Raw genomic sequence first — 24,449 nt, forward strand, 5'->3', positions numbered from 1 at the left:
CTCTCTCCCTCATTTAATCTGACTCCAAATGACACAACATCCCTTTCCAAATAAATACTTTACAAAGACTGTTACGTACAAAAATGAACATTCTCCAAGCTTACATCGCAAACCATTTATGACGATACTAATTTTTATATGATCTATTTCAAACATCCACAAAGAAACTGGCAGTAGTTACTAGATAACCAAACTTTTTACAAATATTTTAATATATTTACAAAAGTAACAAATAAATATCTATTTTGTATGCTATACCCAGTATAAAGTGTTGCTATATCTATTTACTTGCAGGGTTTCTAGGATTGATTGATTAGCTTCTCGATCTATAAAGCTGTAGGTTTGCCATTAAATTTTCTCATAATATTCCATTGTGAGTTCACCTAAAGTGCGACTTTACCAGGGACTGTTTCTTTGTTTCATTTCAATGAATGTTGCCCCTACAAATGCATTATTGATTTTTCTTCCAAACCATAATGATGCAAAGTGCAATAGCTTCACAAATTTACGTTTATTGCTGAAAACCCGACTTGACAAGCAGGTGTGGCTTCCTTTAATTACATTGCACCATTGTTCCATATACTTTTATGTCACTGATGTTGCATTTGGATTAAACATTCAATCTGAAATGTTACATGAAATTAATGGAAAATATAACATTCCAATCAAAGGAGAAATGGAAATACTGTTATTTTTACTGCTTTCTACACTTAACCTTCAATTCAGAATCAGTGAGTTTGAAAGCGTAGAATTATCCAGTTTTTTGAAGAGATTTATTAATCTGTAAAGCCATCTAGTTTCTGGATTTTATTAATTGTTTAATGAGCAATAAACAGATAACTGCATAAGAAGCGGTAAGGACTCTGCTGGCAACAGAGAGGGAAAGCAATGCCATTTATGAAATTAAAGAAAAGCTCAGCACCTGTCCAAGTCAATATGCATCTATGTGTTCACACCAGCAAATAGAGGGCAGTTTGTTTATCATTTGAGAAAATCTGTGCTGGAGAGCAGCTGTGTTAAGTGCTAAGATCCCCCCCCCCCGCCCTCATCATTCGGTTAGCTGAAACAATGAAATCCACTTGCATCATCCCCTAGAGTTCATGATAAGGTATTTTTCACCATTTTAAGAGCATGACAAGTCCTAAGAGAGAAAGAGACAGGGTGAAAGAAGAAAAAGAATAATAAAGAGAGGAAAAAAAAAAAGATAGAAATAGTGTTAGATCTGCTGCCTTGAGACCGGATACATCAAGATCCAAGTTCAGAAGCTGTCACGGAATTATGGCTATTGTTTTACTTTCTCTGTCACCCATCTGCTGTCTCTAAGTGCTGAAAGTCAGAGCAGACATCTGCTGAAATACAGCATTCATTAATCATGAGAGCAGGGAACATGCATAAGGCACACTAGGGACATTACTTCAGAGCCTCTAATGATGTAGGGCAGTGCGGATTAGTATCTATTCCTCACACTGGGATGTGGTGTGTTTTCTACTGTATGTGGAAGGGTATCTATCCTTTCAAAGCAATCAAAGGACATTATTTGAAAGCTCCTATCTCAATTACAAAGAATAAATGTTACAGATGGAGGAAGCTTCCTGGGCATCACAATGTCTTAATATAGGGTCCAAAGTTTGTTTGTTTCAAACATTTCATGTATTTGAAAGAGAATTAAGAAAACAATGGTTTTATTGATGTGGAAAGTCTGACATTTCATATCCAATTATCAGTTACCTAAAAATACCTTTCTGCTGTACCTCTTGAGAGGTACTATTTAAAGGATCTTTGACCTGTTGACCAAATCTTGCTTACTGCCTTGTTTTATAAATATAGTCCTATTGAAACACAGCCACACCCATTTAGTTACGTATTGTTGATGACTTCTTCCAGGCTATGGTGGCAGTGTTGGGTACTTATGCCAAAGACCTTAAGGCCCACAAAACCAAAAATATATTTTTTAAAAATTTTATTTATTTATTTATTGAGAGAGAGAGAGAGAGCACGCATGTGTGTGGGCGAGGGAGGGGGAGGGGCGGAGAGAGGGAGTGGGAGAGAATCCCAAATAAGCTTCACACTCAGTGCAGAGCGAGTGCAGGGCTGGATCTTAGGACCCTAAGATCACAATCCTGAGCTGAAATCAAGAGTCAGACGCTTAACTCATTTTGCCACCCGGGGGCCCCAAAGCCAGAAATACTTTTTATCAGATTCTTTACAGAAAATATTTGCTAATCCCTGGGTTATAACTTTAGTATAAATCTGTCTGATATACAGATCCCAGTTTCCTCATCTACATTTTATATAAATTCCATTATTTGTATGGAATTTTTTGGAAATAATATTTTACCACTTCTTTAGATTTATGGGATTAAAAAAAAAAAACAAAACCAAAAAACACTGAACAAGTGTTTGTGTCCCCCCCATACACACCCCACCCCGGCCAAACCTCACTTTTGGGCAATTTCTTTTTTATTCTATTTACTTTTATTTTATTGTTTCCATTTGTATTTAGTAATCTTTATAAAAGTGGAAAATTCTTCTAGGCATACTTAAAGTCTAATATAGATCTGGATGTTGTCCACAGGAACACTGGAAGCACTAACCTTCCATGTTCTGGGAAAATGAAATAGTCAATGTGGCAATATACATTTTCTAATGAGACCTTGTATTAAGGTTTAGAAGTCTGCAAATAAAAAGACAATAATAAAAACAGTTATGTTCCACAATCTTGCAAATCAATCTAAATTTCTTATAGTAACACATAAATATACAACACATACACACAGAGGATATTATCAATGTTTTAAATATGGGAGTTAAAATATTCCAATAATTACATCAGCATCATTTTTATTATCTCCCTAGGGAAAGGACCATATGGGTAGAAATGTCAGTTTTGTACAATGATAGGCTGCAAGTGCCTAGATAAATATAAATAGATGCTGAATAAATATTTGTATGTTAAAGAAATGATGAAAAATTTGGGGATCAATATAAGTAATTTAATTTAAATTTTCTTTTTGTACTATATTTACAAATTTTTGTGAAGAAGATATATCTGATTTTCATAATAAAAATCATTTACATAAATAACATAATGGTAAAATTTGGAGATAATTCTCTAGTAAAATATTATAACAGAAGAAATCAAGAATAAATTTCACACGGCACAGGTGTTACCTTGATAAATAATATGTATCCCTCAACTGTTTGAATAATTGACTATGAATAAAACATATTTCAATGAGTGAAATTAGAGTAGTCACCAAAAGAAGAGAAACCATTTATGCTCCTTGTGGTATAAGAAAGTCAGGAGAGGGGAGCCTGGGTGGCTCAGTTGGTTAAGCAGCTGACTCTTGATTTCAGCTTTGGTCATGATCTCAGGGTCGTGAGATCAAGCCCTATTGTGGGCTCCTAGCTGGGCGTGTAGCCTGATTAAGATTCTCTCTGTCCTTCTCTCTCTCCCTCTACCCACCTCCACCCTGCTCCAGCACTCACTCACTCTCTCAAATAAATAAATAAATAAAAATAAAAGAGCACTGACATACAGAGATATTTAAGACTTTTTAAATTTATTTATTCTAGAGAGAGAACAGGGTGAGCAATGGAGGGAACGGGACAAGCAGACTCTGTGCTGAGCGTGGAGCCTGATACGGGGCTCAGGCTCGCCACCCTGAGATCATGACCAGAGCTGAAATCAAGAATTAGTCTTAGCCGACTCAGCCATCCAGGTGCCCCAGTATTTTAACAAATCAACAGTGTAATACAGTAATTTATAACTTAAACACCTGTTTATAAAATACAGTGGGTCCTGAAAATAAAAAAAATAATAATAATGTAGCTTACAATAGGTAAAACAGCTAGATAGCAAAGTTCGTAAGACTTTATAGGGAGATGTAATATTTCTGGAGATTTACGTTTGAAGCTTTGCGATAAGTAACATCAAGAGTTAAACTCAGAGAAAAATCTGAGGTAATTCTAAGGAAAAATAATGTCAACCTCTTGCTATCTCAGTATTGTCTAGTGTTGTGGCATTAGAGAATGTTGTTGCTTACTGTTTCTCTTCTATAATAACTCTCCTTCCGTTTCTCCCCAACCCCCATATTTTTTGACTTGAAAAGTAAAATCTAATCTCTTTTTATGGTTCTGAATATATGTCTCATTATCTCTCAAATAAATTGCAAGAAAAACTTCTCTTGTTATTTCACTTAAAAGTTTAAAAATCATTTAAAAAATGATTAGTTGTGTTACTCCTAGGTATTTACCTAAGGAAAATGAAAGGATATATCTGTACAGACTTGTACATAAAAGTTCATAGCAGCTTTATTTGTAATAGTCAAAAACTGGCAATAATCCAAATGTCTGTCAACAAGTAAATTAATAAACAAATTGTGGCACATCCATAAAATGTAATACTATAAAGTAAATTTTACTTAGCCATAAGAAGGTAAAAAATGGTTAATAAATACAATCATTTTTTTAATTTGAGAACATTTTTTTTTTTCCAGGCAGCTAATGCTTTAGCATTGGATTCTACATTATTTTCAAGAATTAACAAAAGGTTCCTAGCCAGGGTAGTAGGGCCTTGCCAAAGAATGCACATTCTTTTTTTTTTTTTTTAAAGATTTTATTTATTTGACAGAGACACAGCGAGAGAGGGAACACAAGCAGAGGGAGTGGGAGAGGGAGAAGCAAGCTTCCCGCTGAGCAGGGAGCTCGATGAGGGACTCGATCCCAGGACCCTGGGATCATGACCTGAGCCGAAGGCAGACGCTTAACAACTGAGCCACCAGCACCCCAAGGACGCAAATTTTGAATCATGAATGCTTCCTGGTAAATCCCATTTGAATCTGTGACTCAGGACTGGAAAGGTGACAGCACTGGATGCCAGTAAATAAGTGTCTGTAGATCACACAGGCAATTTTATTCTGGTTATCTTTGCCTTATGTCCCTTTCTTTGCAAAGTCTGACCCAAAATTTGAGGTTGTTAATCAGAGATAAGGAAGCAGACTACAAGGTCTCTAGCATCATGGACAGGTCAGTTTTGGATGAGAAATCCAGCAGTCTGAAAGGGTACCCCCCCCTCCTCCCCATTGCTATGGCCTCAGAAATACAAATGATGACCTATCCGTCCAGGCCATTGCCAGAGTAAAGGAAAGAAAGTGAAGAAGAAAGGATTTCATTAAGTCAACATAGTGAAGTGTTCCATTCTTGATCCATTCTCTTGGGAGGAAGCCGTGCATCTTGATGTCAGTTACTCTCCTTCAATTTGATGGAGGTCTCCAGCATCTGCACAGAACTAGATACCAGGTAGAACCTTCTTCAGCTGGTGAGATATGTACTCAAAGCTCAAGTCCCTGAATTTTGGCTGTCACCTGGGTAGTGAAGAAGACTTGGTCTAGTCCCTTCCAAGAAGATCCAAGGGCAGACCTGTTCTTAGTGATTCCAAATCAGAAGGGTGGGAGAAAATTGGAAATTTTAGTTTGGAGATTAGCAGCCAGATATGTGAGGAATTTAGAACAATTCTGTATCCAGTTCCGTTTATAGGTATATAACAAAACCTCCAAGATAATTAATAAGATTATAATTTAAAATAGCCAAAGGTGAGAACAGTTTTTCTCTTTACACTTATACCCACTTTTTAAATCAAAGATAACCCTGGTAAAACTAATTTGTTTGCATTAAACTTGGCCTGATTATTTCCATAACTGCAAGAAGAATAGTGATTAGTCATACAAGTTCTTTAAGACTGCTTTGTTAGAACTTTTCATAAGGAGCCTCAGATTGAACTCTCAAAAGCTTCTGAGGCCAGAAAGCCAAGCCAAAGACTGGCCATTAGATTTACCTGTAATATCATTTAGGTCAAAGCCTTGGTAATATAATCAATGTTTCCAACTGTGTCTTGTTACAAGAACAGATTCTTATTGAACTTACACAAGTAGCTAACAATGTTGCAATGAAAAAAATACTCCAGATTTTCCAAATTCTGGAAAGATCAAGAAGGGAGAAAAGGTAAATTGTTTCATCATAGAGAGCTTAAAAAAAGGGTTTCCTAAAATCTGGGAAAACAAAGAATCAAGTAACTAGCAGTGTTTCAAAAGAGTCATAAATATTACGATCATTGTCTAAGTTAATTAAGTGCCAGGTAATTAATATTTGTCCTGCTTGAATCCGGGGTCCCCACTAGTTCTGGAAATTCTTACCTAGTTCAGTTTTATAATCTTAAAGTTATCAGAAATTTGTACTTGTCAGAAGTCCATAAATTTTCTTAAAGATAAGACACTCTTGCAGGAACATTTTTGTAGAAGCATCAGAGTAAAACGATAACTCTGTGGATGATAAAAGACTTAGAATGACCATGGTTAAAGATCGATGAAAGTTCATTATAATGTAGCTGATAAGAAAAACTGGTTACTTCTGTGGCATACAACATTTTAAGATAATAATAAGAATGGCTGATAACATTATATCAGGATATATCAGAATTTTAAGAATTTCATACAATTTTTGTAATGCTTATATGAATATATACCTATACAATATAAGGGAGACAAAGTTTAGTATTACTTTTTACTTGCCAATGATTTTCATGTAATTTAACATATCAAGTACACATAATTCATTTAATCCCCCTTTTAGAAGAGAGAACAATTTTTTTATTCAAATACAATAAACCAATAGTTTTAAAAGTTTAAGGTGTACAATATATTGATTCAACAATCCTACATTTCTCAGTGCTCATCAAAATAACACTGTATTGTTTGATTACTATAGCTCTGTAGTATATCTTGAAATAGGTATTGTGGTATCTCCAGTTTTGCTCCTCTTTTTCAAGATTTTTTTGGCTATTTGGGTCTTTTGTAGTTCGATACGGGTTTTGGGATTATTTGTTTTAGTTCTGTGAAATTTGTTGTTTGTATCTTAATAGGGATTGCATTAATCTGTAGATTGCTTTGAGTAGTATGGGCATTTTTTTTAAAGATTTTTTTTATCTATTTATTGAGAGAGAGAGAGAATGGTAGAGAGAAGGTATGAGAGGGAAGAAGGTCAGAGGGAGAAGCAGACTCCCCGCTGCGCAGGAAGCCTGATGTGGGACTCGATCCTGGGACTCCAGGATCATGACCTGAGCCGAAGGCAGTCCCTTAACCAACTGAGCCACACAGGCACCCCGAGTAGTATGGGCATTTTAACAATATTGGTTCTTCTAATCCATGAGCATGGGATGGTTATCTTTCCATTTGTTTGTGTCATCTTCAATTTCTTTCATCAATGTTTCATAGTTTTTGGAATACAGGTCTTTCACCAACTTGGTTAAGCTTATTCCTAAGTATTTTATTATTCTTGGTGCAATTGTAAGTGGGATTGTTTTCTTAATTCTCTTCCATATCAATTTTTTTTTCTAACTGTTCAGGGGCTTCTTGAATATCTCATATCTCAAAGTGAGTTTTAAGTCAGAAAGACTTTACTTAGAATTTGAATTTTGGGAAATTTGTCAAAAATATCAAAAGGTTTGAACATCTGTTGAAATAGCATCATAAATTATTATGAAATAATAATTATCTATTTAACCTAAATGATCAAAAAAAGATTTTGAAGGCAAATACAGAAGGTTACATAGTTGTTAGCAAAACTTAGCTTTTAATATTGAGAAGATTCAGTCTTCTTAAGTAATCAGAGACATGATTAAGATAATATGAAGCACAGGACATTATTTTGGTAAAATATGAAATACTTGTTTTCTAGGCAAATTACTTCAAGGGCAAAGACAAACCCTTCATAAACTCTTATTACAAAAAGCAGAACAATAGTCCAAGAAAACTTTGTCATTTTAACAGAGAAAACCATAGCTTAATTTTGTACTAGCTTCTTTTGATATTCAAGCTCATTCACTTAATTAAATTCATTCTAATTTTAGCCAGCCCTGACTACACACACACAAATTCCTTTCCAAAGATTTATTTTGCACAAGCTTTCTACAATTTTCTTTTTCTTCATTAAAGTACACATTTTACTTTGCTTACGTGTGGAGATATTTCCTTTATTATTTCTAGTAGCTTTAATTACATAATTAGAATTCTTAACCCTTCGAAAACTTTCTAGCGAAAACTAAGAAGTAAACAACTGTGAATTGTTTGTTATAACATCATTCTTTAGATTGGCAAATTTAGGGATATATTTAATAATTTCTAGAAGCATATGTTACAGGGTTTTTTCCTTTGGTGCCGTGGTTCTTGGTCACGCGAATTCAAAGAATGAAGAGGTAGACCAGACGAAGAGTGGTGGGCAGCAAAGCAGGGTTTATTGAGTGATAGTACAAAGCTCCCTGAGAAGGAGGGGACCCAAGAGGGTTGCTACCACAGTTTCTAAGTCTAGGGGTTTTTATGGGCTTTGTTGGCAAACTGTTTTAATCTTGATTAACCCTCGGGACACCTGTCATCCAATCAGGTTTTTGTCATCTATCTATCATGTTGGAAAGGATGGAGGGCTCCTTCCAGGGTGGTGTAAAATCCTTTTAAGTGTGGTTTCCTCTTGGGGTAGGGAGGGGGCCTGTCCCTGCCTGACTTTCTTCCAACTGTCCTTCATCACATATATCTTTTTCAATTTTTCCAACGTAGCACCAACATATCCAAATATCCTTTAGTTTCTCTGTAATAAAAAGCCAAAGTAGATAAACAATAAACGTATGTTTATCTACAAGCATAATCACCCCTACAGTTATCCAAGATGCAGGTAGCCTTAGAGTGAGCCCTATAATAAAGAATAATAATAAATATTTCAGTATTTTATCTTATTTGGAAATGATCTAGGTATTTAATTACTACCCATCATCTAATTTAACTTAGCAAAACTCTACGGATTTAAGCAACCAGAAAAGATTTGGGAGAGCTATTTAATTAGACATAAATATTGCTGAGAAGTTCATTATAAACTTATTATCTTATATCTATTTAATTAACTTTTTCTTAATAATTATATTTAAATTAATCATGAAAATTTCACAAGACATTGAACAGCTAACCATCTAGATTTATCCTATTTGTCCACAAATTCCCTAAGAGATAACATGAACCTATTTGACCTTTAGTAAGCCTAGGTAGAATAAAAGTATTATATTTAATGCTGATAACTCTAAAGACATGTCTATTTTAATTAAACCAACAAACTTAACCTGGTTTTAATATTGAATGCTTTCCCAGATCATGGGAACCTAAAATTCATTTGGATTTAATTTCTATTATATTTCTAAGAACTTAATTTTATATAAGCACCTAATTTCCTTTAATTAAATAGAGCTCTTTGCCAATTAATTTTGACAGTACCACTTGGAGGCAGGAAATATCACATATCTACAACATATATAGACACATGAACATACAGACAGACACAAAAAGATACTTTATAGCTTCCATTTTAAAATTGCTGCAACGGGGGTGCCGGGGTAGCTCAGCTGGTTGAGTGTCCTGGGTTGTGGGTCCTGGGATTAAGCCCAAGTGGGCTCTGCGCTCAGCAGGGAGTCTGCTTTAAGATTCTCTCCCTCTGTCTCGCCCCCCCCCCCCCCCCCCACGGGTCCCTCATGCATATTCTCTAGTTCTCTCTCTCACTCTCTTAAGAAAAAAAAAAAAAAAAGCTGAAAAATTACCCCCCTGAAGTTTGGTCTAGGTAAGAGTTCTGAAGAAACCCTGGGTAGAACATTTACTTCTCAAAGGCATAGGGGAAAAAAGTCCTGGAAGGACTTTTGTTCCCCGGAGGCAAGAACTTTTGCAACACTTACAAGCCCTGATCCTGTAAAGACTACATTTGATAAACAAGGACAACTGTTTTTAATTGCTCAAAAATTGGGTTGCCACCTAAATGATATCAAGACTGGCGTACCCATCCCCCTAGGTTGAAATGTTTTTCCCTCTGGGTACATTTAGCTTAGGGAGAGGACTAAAAACTTCCTACAGGGTCTGAATATTAGCCTCTAATTTGATCAAATTTCTGATCATAGAATTATTAAATCTTTTCAAATATCTTGTCAGGTTTCAGCTGGGACGAACAGTAAATAGTTCTGGCAGTATTGGAAAACCTCATGAATTTTAGTTTCACCTTGGTTGTTTAAGAGAATAATATAATAGCACTTTACAGAAAGTCTCTCAGAATCCTGTCAGCTTTGGGAGGGGCTGATGTGGTGGGAGTTCTCATTCTGGAGTAGATATTGGGGCATTCAAACTGATTTTTGCATAGGGCTTTTGAGGATGATCTTTTTTCTGGTATCCCAGTTAATTGTGATGGAGACACCAATCCTTGGACCCACATTTTGATGACAGACCCTTAGGAGAGTGTAATGTGGGAGGTCTACGTGTTCCTTTTATGTCTTTAATTTTTCATTAGCTTTTTGCAGTGCATCTTTCAATGAGGTTATTTTGGAATCTTGAAACCTTTTGGAAGCTTTTACATGACAATTAAAATAGCCCATTCTATTTGTTTGATGTGGGAACCCTTACTTTCAGGTGCACTTTTTAAATAAAAGGTCTTGTTTAACTGGAATGTTTCCCATAATAGCCGTTGTAATTATAGGTGGTCTTTGGCAAAACTTTGCTATTTTTGTAAATATCTACAGCTTTCAGGACCACAGTTTGTATAAATAAAATAAGCAGATGTTCCAGGTTGTGCACTCAACTCTTTGGATATATAGGATTGCATTTCTTTTAGTTGGGCCTTTGGGTTTCTCAGAGCCAAACTAATACCTGAGAAGGACATGCCACAGGGTCTTACTGATGAAGGATAGTTGGAAGAAAGGCAGGTAGGGACAAGGGCCCCTGCCTTAATAGGGAACCACCCTTAAAAGGATTTTACACCACCCTGGAAGGAGCCCTCTACCCTTTCCCCCGTGATAGATAGATGACAAAATCCTGATTGGCTGATGGGTGCAGCGAGCATTAATTAGATTACAACAGCTCACCAACAAGCCCATAAAACCCCCTAGACTTAGAACCTGTGATGGCAACCCTCTTGGATGCCCTCTCCCTTCAGGAGCTTTGTACGATTACTCAATAAATCTTGCTTTGCTACCCACCACTCTTTGTCTGGTCTACCTCTTTGTTCTTTGAAGTGGCGTGACCAAGAACCATGGGCATCAAAGGAAAAGAAATCCTGCAAAATGACAGTATCTCAGAATTGCATGTAAATTTTCTTGAGATTGGTGGGCAACCTAGTAAAGATTATGTCAAGCAAGATTACCTTCCCTTAGGAAAAAAGCAGGGGGTTTTATGGGGCAGATTACCTCTCTCTAGTGCTGACTGGGAAATTCCAGCCTAACTGATTTAAAATTCCACTTCTGAGAGAGGTTGAAACTGCAATTTAGTCTTGGTTGGCTGTCCTGGGGTCAAGTTTTTGGTTTCTTTTCTTTTCTTTACTCTTCTTTGCCCCTTCCTTCCTTCCTTCCTTCCTTCCTTCCTTCCTTCCTTCCTTCCTTCCTGTGTGCAGTAGAGAGTAGCATCTAGACCTGTCAGAGAGCAAGGATCAATGAATGCCATAAATTAAGCTCATAGAATAATTATCACCTTGAGACATCTTTGTCTTACTCCTAAGAGGCAACAGAAATGGGTTTACTGTCTCTGCTTCACAGTGTTAAATTCATGAAATACAAGAGTTAGGATTAAGGTTTTGCTACATCAGAGAGGGTAAATTTCCTTTTGAGGTGGGCTTCCTGGGACCAAGAGAGATATAGTAGGGAAGTTTGTCATTCCCAAGGCATACCAAGAACTACTTTAATTTCTGAACAATGGTTAAATATTTTACAGAAAATTGTCTCTGTTAAAACCTTCAGAAAATTTTCCTAGAGTCAAATTCTTGAACCATCAGATTTGCCTAGAATCTTTAAGTCATTATGGATTGTAATGAATTTTATATAGTATGAAGGAGAAAATTTTAAATGTAAAGTTAAATCACATTTAAAAATTATGTTTTTAAGATAATGAGTTACATGAAGGCAAGTATAAGTTTATTATTGATATTTCAATAATTTCAAGATTACGTAAATTATTTTGTCACTTCTTTAATATGGAAAAGAAGGCCTCCCTTTGTATTATTTCAAATGAAAAGACCATTTATTTAAAAGATGGGGTAGGGGACTATAAATACTCTTAAAAAAAAACAAACTTTAAGAAGTGCCCTTGAAAAATTATTTAATAGGCCACAGGCATAATCACCGCTAGTTATCCAAGATGCAGGTAGCCTTAGAGCGATCCTCATAATAAAGAATCATTTATAATAACTAACATAGCTGTCAGCCTAATAAGACATCTAACAAAGACAGACCCTTTCAATGTAATTTATAGGAAATAGACCTTTTATCAGGAGCTATTCTTAGAAGCACACACGGCCAAGATTAAGTAAATAACAGAGGAAACCACAGGTTTGGCTATCTCTCAGCTTTGGAGACACATTTAATGGGTATTTCACACACAAGTATACCCTCCTTTGATATATGATCATTTTTAAAAAATCTCCCTTCTGCTAAAAGGAATGTTTGACTCCAGAGACTCATCGTCAGGTTTGAAAAGTCTTTAGAAAGCCACTTTGGCTCTACAAAAGTTTAGGAATGATGGACAAATATAAATTTTTAAACGCTATGCCCGAAATCCAGTATATGGAATAGAACACACCTCTGGTGATGTCGTTTATAACAAATATGTCTTCTTTTAGGTTCACATGTTTCCATAGGGTGCTGACACCTCAGAATAAGTCTGCTATTCTTGCTGTTATAACAACACCATTGGTGCTGGGGCAAGTGGTCCCAGCTTGATAGCTCAGTATAGTTTTTCCTTGTACTTTAGGCTTTGTTTCATGCCTGGGGGAGTTGTTTCTCTTTCACTTAAGAACCAGAGTCCTTCAATCTCCTTACATTACTTCCATTGTGATATAGCACTTTAAAAGCTCCCTGGCTGACAACTGTGGCCGGAGGCTGGGATCTGCTGGGAGCGGCATCAGACACTGAAAATAGTATCTGTTCATCTGTTCACTAAAGGACTGCAGTGTTATAGAGTCCTGGCATGGATTTTTAGGATTATACTGCAGTAGTGTGAGTAGTGTGAGTTAGGAAGTTGCACACTCGCACACGTTCTAATTGAATGATGAATTTTATAAAAAAATCCGTGATTTCATCATGTATATGGGCCATAGACATGAGAACATTTTTGTGTCCCCACAATTCAAATCTACTTAGCCTTCTCCTCTGGCTCACGCTGGCTTGCATGCCCAGATCAAGCTAAATGAGAAGAAGCCTGCACAGCTGGAATCCACCTTACCTTCCTCTCTGTAGGACACCTGCTTCAGGTCACCTGGCCTGTCTAGCACCTTGCTGGGTGGATTTGCTGGGGTGTCGTGCGATTTCTTAATTCTCATCCATTATCCAATTCTCTTAGCACACTAACCCTGCCAGTTTTTGCATTTCCCCCCTTGTCTCTGCCTAGAAATTATTTGTCTCTTTTCACATCCTTGTGTGTGAATACAGGGAGTCCCCCAATCTCTTGACTGAAAAGGAACTAAGTTGACCTGAAAGCTTGAGTTCACTAACTTTACAGAAGCTCTAAAGGAGTCAAAGTAAACTTAAGCTGCCCTAATATTGAAATAGCTGCTTCACTTTGGAAAAAATAATTTGGAAGCCAGGTCTGCAAGCTTATATTCCTTCTCTTGCTAGGATTTGAAACCCTTGGTGCTTTCAACTATTTATGCCTTCACTCATATAGGGGCAGAATACAATAGCACTTAAAAGGATGAACTCTGGAATCAGACTGTCCAGATTCAAACCTGCATGCTATGCGTTCATTTGTGGACCACAGCCATGTCATTTAAGTTCTTATTCTTCCATTTCATTTGTGAAATGGGCATAATAATAGCACCCCCTTCACAGAGGTGCAAATGAACATGCATCTGTAATATAAATTATTACTATTGTTATTAATAAAAACTAAAGGGTTTGGAGAGCAGAAGGGATAAATGGCCAGGCTCATGCAGAGGTGGATCATGTAGGCCCTGTTAAGCTTATGTATATCGTATTAAAAATCCTAATTTCAAGATGAACTCTTAGCAACTTTCAAATATATAACCCTGTTGTTAACTATAGTGACCATGCTGTATGTTAAGTCTCCAGTGTGTAGTGAGAAGGCTTTATGTTGTTAATTACAGATGTTTCTACTACGCTATGATATGTGAATTTCTAAAAAGCTTTGTATTCTGTAGAATTTATATTAAGACAACAGGATTCGGGACGCTTGGGTGGCTCAGTCATTTAAGCGTCTGTCTTTGGCTCAGGTCGTGATATTGGGGTCCTGGGATTAAGCCCCAAATCATGGGGCTCCCTGCTCAGTCAGAAGTCTGCTTCTCCCTCTGACCTTCCCCCCCGCCCCGCTCATGTGTGCACTCTCTCCCTCTCAAACAAATAAATAAAATCTTAAAAATAAAAAAGCAGGATTCATGGGGAAAAAAAATAAGATTATGTGCAAACCCCCAAACTTGTGAAGTCAACCCTAGCAATCATCATCCTCATGGAAATAGTAGCAAAAAGAAACTACTAATAAGTAAATTTCCCTTTAAATATAATATTTTATTTTAAGGAGAAAGTAATTTGATGACAGGGATAGAAGTAAGATTAAGCCTACTTAGAGAGAGAGAAAGGGGTGGGGCTGGACATAAAAGTGGGAGAACACATCATGCTAAGAGAGAATATGCGTTCAAACAAGGTCAAAGGAAAGAAAGAATGTGAACGTGAGGGAAACGGGGATCGTATTCCACACTGTCCTCCATGGCTGCAGTTAACTCCAGCCTTATTACAATATTTTGTGTTTGGCTGTCATTTTTGGTCATGTGAATCATTAATGTGCTGAGGAATTAGTTTATGAAACAACATACTTTTCATGTTATAATCACGTTCTTCTCTACTTACCAATCATTTACAACCAATCCCCTGACGTTATAGACACACATTCTAATGTAAGAGAAGGGGAATGATGTCCAGAGATTAGAATTTCTGAACGATTACTCTAGTAGCGGGTCAAATCTCAGAATTTGGACACCTTTAACACCAAAGGGGAAAGGGTAGCTGGAACCAGGCTGGTGGTAGTGATGATGATTATACCCAGATGTCCAATATCGAAAATCCCTAATGAAAAATTGAAAAGACACTTTCTTGAAGACATAACCTTAGGTGTCAATGCGCTCTAAACTGAGTTTTGATACTTCACGTCCCCACAAAAGGGGAGGAGAAAATTTTCACGGAATAAGAAAGCAAAAATACAACCTAATTACATATACCAGACTAGGTTTGGGAAGTCCGAGTTCCTGCCATCCATCTTTTCTATCCATGTTTATCTCCCCAGCTGTTCTGCATTTGCCTGGGCTAGGATTGCCATGGGTATGGGAAGAAGCGTGGAAGAAATGAAAAGGTTAAGAAATTAGAACACTTTGAATGTTGGCATTAGTGATTTAAACTTGAGAACAGATGAGGAAGATATGTGCACTCTGCCTACACAGGCTTTTTGAAAATAGTGGCAAATATTCTCTGATCTCTTGGATGTATTGTCATATAGACATGATACATTCATGTTAGATATTTGGTTTTGAATGTTAAGAATAAGATATTTAAGTAGCAACCACAGTTTGTGATTTAAACAGTGCTGTCCAATAAAAAATAATGCAAACCACAAATGTGAGCTGCATATATAATTTTAATTTTCTAGTAAACACGTTAAAAAAGCAAAAAGATATAGGTGAAGTTCATTTTTATTCTCGTTCAACCTAATATATCCAAAATAGTATCATGTCAACAACAAATGAATATAGAAATTGAGATATTCTATATTGTTCTTATTTTGTTATTAATTCTTTGAAATTTGGTATATAAGTGAAAAATCTCAAATCACCACATTTCAACTAAATAGCCACATATGGCTAGTGGTTACCATATGGGACAATTTAGGTTAACTTCTTATGAGCGTTATTTTGCCAGAATGAAAAGCTGCAATTAAATATATGCCTACTTATGTTTTTGTCAGTCTCATCCCTTCACACAATAAAAAAATATCATATCCTCTTTTATTTCCTTTTTGGGGAGTATTCTTATAGAAGGCTTTCAGAGTATAACTTTTGGATATTTCCCATCTCATATCTTATTTCAAGCATGATTCCCACATTAAATGTTTAAATTTGAATATTTGTGAGGAATGCATTATAATTTTTGTTATGTTTTTTATGACTGGATGAGTGTTGAACTGCTTCGTAGCTGACAAGTTGACAAGATGCCATGTTTCATAGATGTTTAATTAAACATATATTGATTTTTATTTTGGTTCCCTTGTTTTGGAAGCATTATATACAATTTCTGGCCTCCAACATTTTTGGCTCTTGAAAAATTCCAATTTTAGGCTGTAGGCATCAAGCCCTGATGTGCCAAATGCACAAAACTGTGCTGGCTCAAGCCACATGCTTCCCGTGCCTGCTCACAGAGGATGGGCTGTTCTTGTTCCTTTAGTTCTCAGTGCAATTGTCACTTAAACCTGGCTTTTGCTAACTTAGGTTTTGCCATCAGGGATAGTCTGTCTGTTTGGCCGTTTTTTGTTTTTGTTTTTGTTTTTGTTTTTTCCCACAGCATTGGTAAATTTGGTCTCATTTGTGTATTTGTTTTTTATTTGTTTTAAAATTTTTTAAAGATTGTATTTATTTATTTGACAGAGAGAGAGAGAGAGACGGTTTTTTTTTTGTTTTTGGGGTTTTTTTCTGCTTATATTTTTTTCTTTTTCTCTAAATGTGTGATTCTCAATCTTGGCTTATTTTGCTTCTTCCAGGAGATATTTGGCAATGCCTGGAGAAATTTTTGATTGTCACAATTGGGAGGGGAGGATGGTAATGTCACTTATTGAACAGAGGAAAGAAATGTGGCTAAAAGTCAAATGCACAGAATAGCTCCCCAGTAACAACTATTCAACCCCAAATGTCAAAGGGTCACACTGTGAAACCCTCCTCTAACCTAGTTCATGTTAAAAATAGTGATCTGTGTTTTATCCTTAAAATGATTATTAAGGGCGCCTGGGTGGCTCAGTTGGTTAAGCGACTGCCTTCGGCTCAGGTCATGATCCTGGAGTCCCGGGATCGAGTCCCGCATCGGGCTCCCTGCTCAGCGGGGAGGCTGCTTCTCCCTCTGACCCTCTTCCCTCTCGTGCTCTCTACCTCTCATTCTCTTTCTCAAATAAATAAATAAAATCTTTAACAAAAAAAAAGATTATTAAATTGAAGAAAAAATTGCTTCTGTTTATGATACACCTTTTGCTTCATCGTAACTAAAGCTTTTCTCAAGTCTGTAGAAAACTTAGTTTATCCAAGTTTGCAGGGTGCATAGCAGTGACCATTTAGCAATGCAAGTCTTTTCCAGGCTTTCCTTTTTATTTCTTTAAATGTTGGCAGACACAATGAGAGTTTTGATGACTACCATCAACTCATTCTGTCAATTTAATGTATCTTTGTTAATCTGTTTTATAGGTCCCTTTAGATGGAATGTAATACAGCAGAAGCCTTTTCATCAAAAGGATTAATGCCTGCATTATCATTTCTGCAGTAAAACACAAAGTTAAGTGGTGGAGGCCACAGACACCTCAAACCTGGATTCCACAATTCTACATTAAGTGCTGGAGTTTTTATTACTCTGCTGTTGGAAAGCCTTTGCCAATGCTTACAAGGAACTGTTTATCCCTGCTTCTCTGGGTCCTGTTTGATGGAGGTCTCCTAATACCCCTTCAACCACAGCCACAACAGACTTTAGCCACAGAACCAACAGAAAATGTTATCCACCTGCCAGGGCGCCGATCACATTTCCAACGAGTTAAACGTGGCTGGGTATGGAATCAATTTTTTGTGCTGGAGGAATACATGGGCTCCGAGCCTCAGTATGTGGGAAAGGTAATGGCGTTTCTTTTCACAACCACTTGATAGCAAGGGGGATTATGCATTGTGTATTGTGTATGGATGTTTTGCACAGGAGTTGAACAAACCAGTGACTAGAACACTGAGATTGAAATCCGAGAGACCTGGTTTCTCTTCCTGACTCAGTGGCCTGGTTAAGCTTTGGAACATCATTTAATCACGCTTTACCTCAAATTTCCCTGGTTTATTTTAATGAAATTAATATGTATTTTGTTCCTATTCTTTTTTTTTAATTTTAACATTATTTGCTAAAGACAAAAAGTTAAAATATTAAGTGTCATTAAAAATGTTATAGCACATTATTGCTCACAGACATTCTGGAACTGTTTACCAAGAAGACAGAGAAAAAATCCCCAGGCATAAAAATTCTCAACTGCTGTTGATATCCTTGAATGACGAGGATGTCTTCCTTTCCCTGCCCCTTAAGAACATGACATACCATTTGAAATGTGGTTTTGAAATATTTGATGTGGCTTGCTTATACTTTATAAATTATTTATTTATTTTATGTTTTGCAAGCTATTTATGAAGCTATTTATGGCCAAAATAATAAGTGTTGAAACCCAGGTACATACACCTCAATCTTCAACACAGCATGTCAATTTTAAATCTTAAGTTATTGAAATTTAAATTTTTTCAAAAAATAATTGATGGTAACTCTTCATTTCAGCACATTTATGCTTTACTGCTATTTTCCTTACATAAAATTTTTGACCCATGTATAGAATGGATATAATTTATCATTGCCACCAAATTATTATTTTCCCAGAAAAAAATGAATATTTTATTTTGCTAGTTAACTGTTTTTAAATCTTCTAAAAGATTTTGCCATGGTTTTAATAAAAACATATATGCTTGAAAACAAAATAAAACAAAAATACATGCTTAAAGAGAGTTTAGAATAAATCCAAAGAGAGAAATAGAAAACTATAGTACAAGGAGTCCTAGGAAGCTGATCTAGAAGATTGTATTTATTGCACATTAATGTCCTCAGAGCTCTCTGGAAGCCTAAATTAATGAGAGTTTGATGAGTCTTATGATTCCAATGGTAGGTCAAAGGAAGCAAATCCATTCAAGATTTAAATTATTTGCACTATATTTTTAGAATTTACCTTTTAGAAATGTGTTTAAAAACTATTGAATAATAGAGTGGAAAAGGTCTTTAAATAGAACCTTTGTTAAAAATGAACACATGGCCAAGGTTTCCCTGAGGTATGTGGGGCCCCAGGCATTTGTTTTCTGTGGGATATCTATCTCTATATAAAATTTGAGTCATGCCAAGTCAGTCTTTGTGTACCATTCTGGCAGTCCAATTTTTAGTGATTTTGTAAAAAAATACACAATATCATTAAGAGAGGCAATCTCCTTGACAGACCGCCTACTAGGAATTAGGGCCTGGTCATGGGGCTCTGGGACAACTCCATAGGTATTAGTCCTGAAGCTCCCCAGGATATCTGATAAAGCCAAAATTAAGTAGAAAGTCAGAGAGTGCCTTCAAGGGGAGAAATGGATACAGTCCAGCCCATGGCAACCCACCAGATGGCATTGCTGCCCACAAATAGACCTGGAAAAAAGATGGGTCTCAGAAAATTTTGAGGAAAGCACTCTAAAACATGGAAATCCCGATGTCAGTGTACATTGCTTTTGCTTATATGATTCCCCTATATGATCATGAAATATAATCTTTATGGTGAGATAATTTCATGTTGTTATGGTACACTTGTTTTTTATGAGTTAATGTAATATAGGGATCAAGTTTTGAAACGTAAGACAAATGGATGGGTAACACAGCTCTGAAATTCTGCCTCATGGGTATTAATATTCTTAGCTCTGCTTATGATGGAAACTAGATATCACATTGAGGTTCCTGGCAAGTGTATAATGAGAAAGTATTCTCTCTGGTTTTGATTGAAGCAGATTCATAGCCTTTAGTTGCCTGAATCTGAAGTGAGAAGATTGTTTGTTGAAAAATTAATGAAACTGACTTTTATTCTATCTTAGAGTAGCATTTCACCTAGGAATTGCATATCCAAATTTTGTTTGATATTCTGGAATCATACCTTTGTAATTACTACTGTAGAATAGAATTCATCCAATTCATTTCGAAGATGAATTAGTATTTATATGTAGATTTTAAAGGAGTAGATCTAAGATCTATTATTAAATGAAAACGACATTATTTTCAGTCACATATTTGTAATGTGTGATGAAAACCTGTGGCTCTCCCACAATACATGTTCCTAATGCAAATGAAACAATAGTAGCCATGGTTTCCTTTCCACATGGAAACTAATTAAAGTTTAATTAAGTTTGTCTTGATGCGTCTAGATGTGGGAATAATAATATGATAACATCGGGACCAATTCAAGCCATTATATGTATGTGTGTAAACATATATAAATATATTTATGCTTCTGCTCTTTTTAGAAAGGCATTGAGACAGTTTGCAGAAAAATAAAATATTATAAATAATATAGAATTGAAGGCTAAGGAAGAAGAAAAATGAAAAAGTGCAAAGCATAGCGTTCATAGTGGATTAGTTAAATACGCAGTGGGTTAGTAAAATAAAACTAAACTACTATAATTGAGCCTCAGATTTAATTTTATGGTTTATTACAGCACCAGCATCTATGGGAAACATTAATTTGTACATTTCTTATTACTGAAAGTTCCACTTATTGAGAAGAAAATTCTATGTCCCTAGCTGCAAATCTAAAAGAATTTATACATGTGGGAATGTGTAGTCAGGATCTTGATCGGCTTAGATGTCAATGTTGACATTCTTGCAAGAAAAACCACATTGTGGCATTGCTTATAATGAATATTACTTTATTTTATATACAAAGAAATCATAAGGGTGTCCAAAGATAAAGCCAATAATTCCCTCAAATAGACATTTTGGATTTACGACAATACTTGGATAAGTGTAAAATGCATAGTAATACAGAAATTAATTTGATCAGCAAAAATTTTAATTCAGATGCTATCAGTTGCTCATAGTTCCCACTAAAAGCAAAAACAAAACAAAACAAAACAAAAAAACTTCATATTATTAAAGACACACACACACACACACACACACACACAATGTACACAACACATACTCGCAGAGTAAGCTGGATACTTTCACCAACATATATAACTGGGTGCCTACGTCTGGGCAGTACTACATTATATCATAGCCTCAAAGTGTGCATCAAGAAAATTCTGCCCAATTATCCTCAAAGAATAATTTAGGAAATTGAGTTATCATTTTGGATGATCTTTCTTAGCAGTAATTCTTAAATTTAAATTATTTAAAATGGGGCGCCTGGGTGGCTCAGTTGGTTAAGCCACTGCCTTCGGCTCAGGTCATGATCCCGGAGTCCTGGGATCGAGTCCCGCATCGGGCTCCCCCTTCTCTGTGGGGAGCCTGCTTCTCCCTCTGCCTCTGCCTCCCACTCCCCCTGCTGATGCTCACTCTGTCTCTCTCTCTCTCTATGTCAAATAAATAAATAAAATATTAAAAAAAAATAAATGCAGTATCCTGCATTTTAAAAAAAATTGTTTAAAATGGCAAGAAGATTAAAAAATGAAACATATATAAACCCTAATTCTGGAAGCATCTGTTCATTCAACATATGTATTTTTTTTTTATTGAGTGCATTACAATTTGCGAAAGTGTTAAGCCTGGTAGGGATCAATTTCATTATGAAGGTCTCTAGATTACAATTATAACTGGTAAGCTTTACTTAGTGCTTACTTTGGGCACCGTTTTAATTGCTTTGCATTCATAAAATTATGTAATCTTCAAAACAGCACTATGAAGAAGATTTCTAGTAGTCCCATTTCACATACCAGAAAACTGAGACACAGAAGAATCAGGTAACTCTCCCAGGACCCAACAGGCAGTACATGCTGAAACTAGGGTTTTAAGTTACGGAGTTTAGCCCCATTACACCAGAAAATACCACAGTTTGTTATCTTACAAGGATATTAAGTGCTAACAATCATTTCAATACTCTGTTGAAAGTACTGTAATGGAGATCCTATTAGGGATTGTGGAGACAAAGTCAAGTCTTTGACTATGTCCAGAAGATGGAGCAATTTAAGAAAGCCTTCACAGATGAGGGAGCACCTGAGATGCATCCTGAAAGATGAGTCCATTTTTCTCAGAAGAGAGAGTCTGAGGGAAAGTTTTATAAGCACTGAGGCTTGAAAATTCAAGGTGAGGCTTAAATAACCATATTTCAATATAGTCAGAGAATGTGAAGCCAACTGTTCAGGGTAGGTAAATACAGAAAGTATTAGCAAGGCTCAATTCTGATACCAAGATCAGTATTATTTTATTTATTTATTTATTTATTTATTTATTTATTTATTTATTGAAGTATACTTGACATATTATATTAGTTTCAGGTGTTCAATATAATGATTCAATATTTGTGTATATTACAAGATGATCACCACAATAAGTCTAATTAACATCTGTCACCATACATCATTACAAATTTTTTTCTTATAGTTAGGACTTTCAAGATTTACTCTCTTAGGGGCATTTGGGTGGCTCAGTTGATTAAGTGTCTGACTCTTGGTTTCGGCTCAGGTCATGATCTCAGGGTCCTAGGCTGGAGCCCTACATCAGGCTCTGTGCTTAGCGCAGTCTGCTGGAAATTTTCTCTCTCTCTTCTCCTTCTTCTCCTCCCCATGCTCGTTCTTTCTCTCTCTAAAATAAGTAAATAAGATTTTTTTTTAAGATTTTATTTATTTATTTATTTGATAGAGAGAGAGAGACAGAGAGAGAGAGCAAGAGTGTGCAAGCAGGGGGAGCTGCAGAGCGAGAGGGAGAAGCCGACTCTCTACCAAGCAGGGAGCCTGATGTGGGGCTTGATCCCAGAACCCTGGGATCATGACCTGAGCTGAAGGCAGACACTTAACCGACTGAGCCACCGAGACACCCCAGTAAATAAAACTTAAAGAAAAATATTTACTCTCTTAGCAACTTTCAAATATTCAATACATGTTATATATTACAGTATTATTTTTTCTTAAAGGTGTCACGATCCACAAAGATGTCTTGGTTGAGGATTCACATGGACAGAGTTGCAGTTGTAGAATGAGCACTCAGAGTGCCATTTAAAAGACTCATTGGAGGTGGGGGACAGGCATGGAGATAGGGAAAACATATAGGAGAGGGTTACAGTAGGCTTGTCCAGGAAGTAATGAAGAGAATGGGATATTAGATATGAAAATTTGAAAGGTAGACATATTATAAAATATTTCAAGGTCTTTGAGTAATGGGAATATAAAGGATGAGACAAAACATTAGTGGATAATAGCATGTAGAGAATGTAGGATTGGGAGTAGTAAATTAAGTGACTCAGATTTCTGACTTTGTTTTCCTGGTATCCAAGACTAGAGTAAGAAACAAAATGATCACTGTCAGACATTATGCATCCATAGTTACTTTTATTTTATTTTTTAAAGATTTATTTATTTGAGAGAGGAAGAGAGCAGGGGGAGGGGCAGAAGGAGAGGGAGAGAGAGAGAACCCTCAAGAAGACTCCCCACTGAGCAAGGAGCCCAATGCAAGGTTCACTCCCGGGGTCCCGCAATCATGACCTGAGCCGAAATCAAGAGCCAGCCACTTAACCGACTGAGCCACCCTGGCAGCCCTCCTTAGATGTACCCAGGTGAAGTATCTCATAGATATTTAGATATGTTAATCTAGAGTTCACAAAAGAAGCCTATGTTAGAGATACAGATACAGGAGTAAATGGTATACAGGTGGTAGTCAAAATCACACAATTGGGTAACACACTCCAGGAAAAATTGCAGAGAAGGTATGTGAACCCTGACTTTTAACTGAAAAGCGAGTGAAGTAGACTTAGATACATCTATTTACTGAGAAGCAAAACACAAATATTAAATAGTGCAGTGGAAAATAAACTGAATGTTTTGGGTGTAACAAATGAAATTCATGGGTCAAATTAAATAATGACTGAAAAAGCCTCTTCTGGTTTTGTCAATGAGCCAGAGGTGACCTTTGTCAAAATGATTTAAAGATTTTCTTTAGACCTTAAAGAAAGATGAAAGGAATGTGTACAGCCAATAGATTTCAAAAGTATAGTTGAAAGACGTTGATCTATGCCCTATTTATGTGCCTGGTTTGATCTGATTGGCATCCTGTTAGGGTTCTCCAGATAAACAAAAGAAACAGGATATGCATGTATATGTATATGTATGTATGGAGAGTCAAAGAGAGAGAGAATTTTATTTTAAGGAATTGCTCCCCCATGATTGTGGAGATTCAAGTCCAAAATCTGCAGGGCAGGCCAACAAGCTAGTGATTCAGGGAAGAGTTGCAGATATAAGTCAAGGCAATGACAATAGAATTTCTTTTCTTTTCTTTTTATTTTTTTGTAATTATATGTAGAATTTGGTTTGGGATTAGTAAAATAAATAATAAGAAGAAAAAAGAAAGAAGAGATAGCATGATAGTTTATTAACTATTAATTAAA

General features: G+C 36.1%; 1 protein-coding gene across 3 annotated transcripts in view; it reads left to right on the forward strand.

The window, feature by feature from the left end:
• Positions 1–24,449, forward strand: part of CDH12 (cadherin 12) — a 370,554-nt gene that overhangs the window by 99,361 nt on the left and 246,744 nt on the right. For all 3 annotated transcript variants that reach the window (XM_025866676.2, XM_025866677.2, XM_073891067.1), the window contains exon 2: positions 17,509–17,925. In XM_025866676.2, coding sequence (XP_025722461.1) covers positions 17,695–17,925 — 231 coding nt within the window. In that variant the 5' untranslated portion in view covers positions 17,509–17,694. The remainder of the gene's footprint in view (positions 1–17,508; positions 17,926–24,449) is intronic.

Source organism: Callorhinus ursinus, unplaced genomic scaffold, assembly GCF_003265705.2.
Source record: "Callorhinus ursinus isolate GAN/ISIS: 27379988/994484 unplaced genomic scaffold, GSC_fseal_2.0 scaffold3, whole genome shotgun sequence".
Lineage (NCBI taxonomy): Eukaryota > Metazoa > Chordata > Mammalia > Carnivora > Otariidae > Callorhinus > Callorhinus ursinus.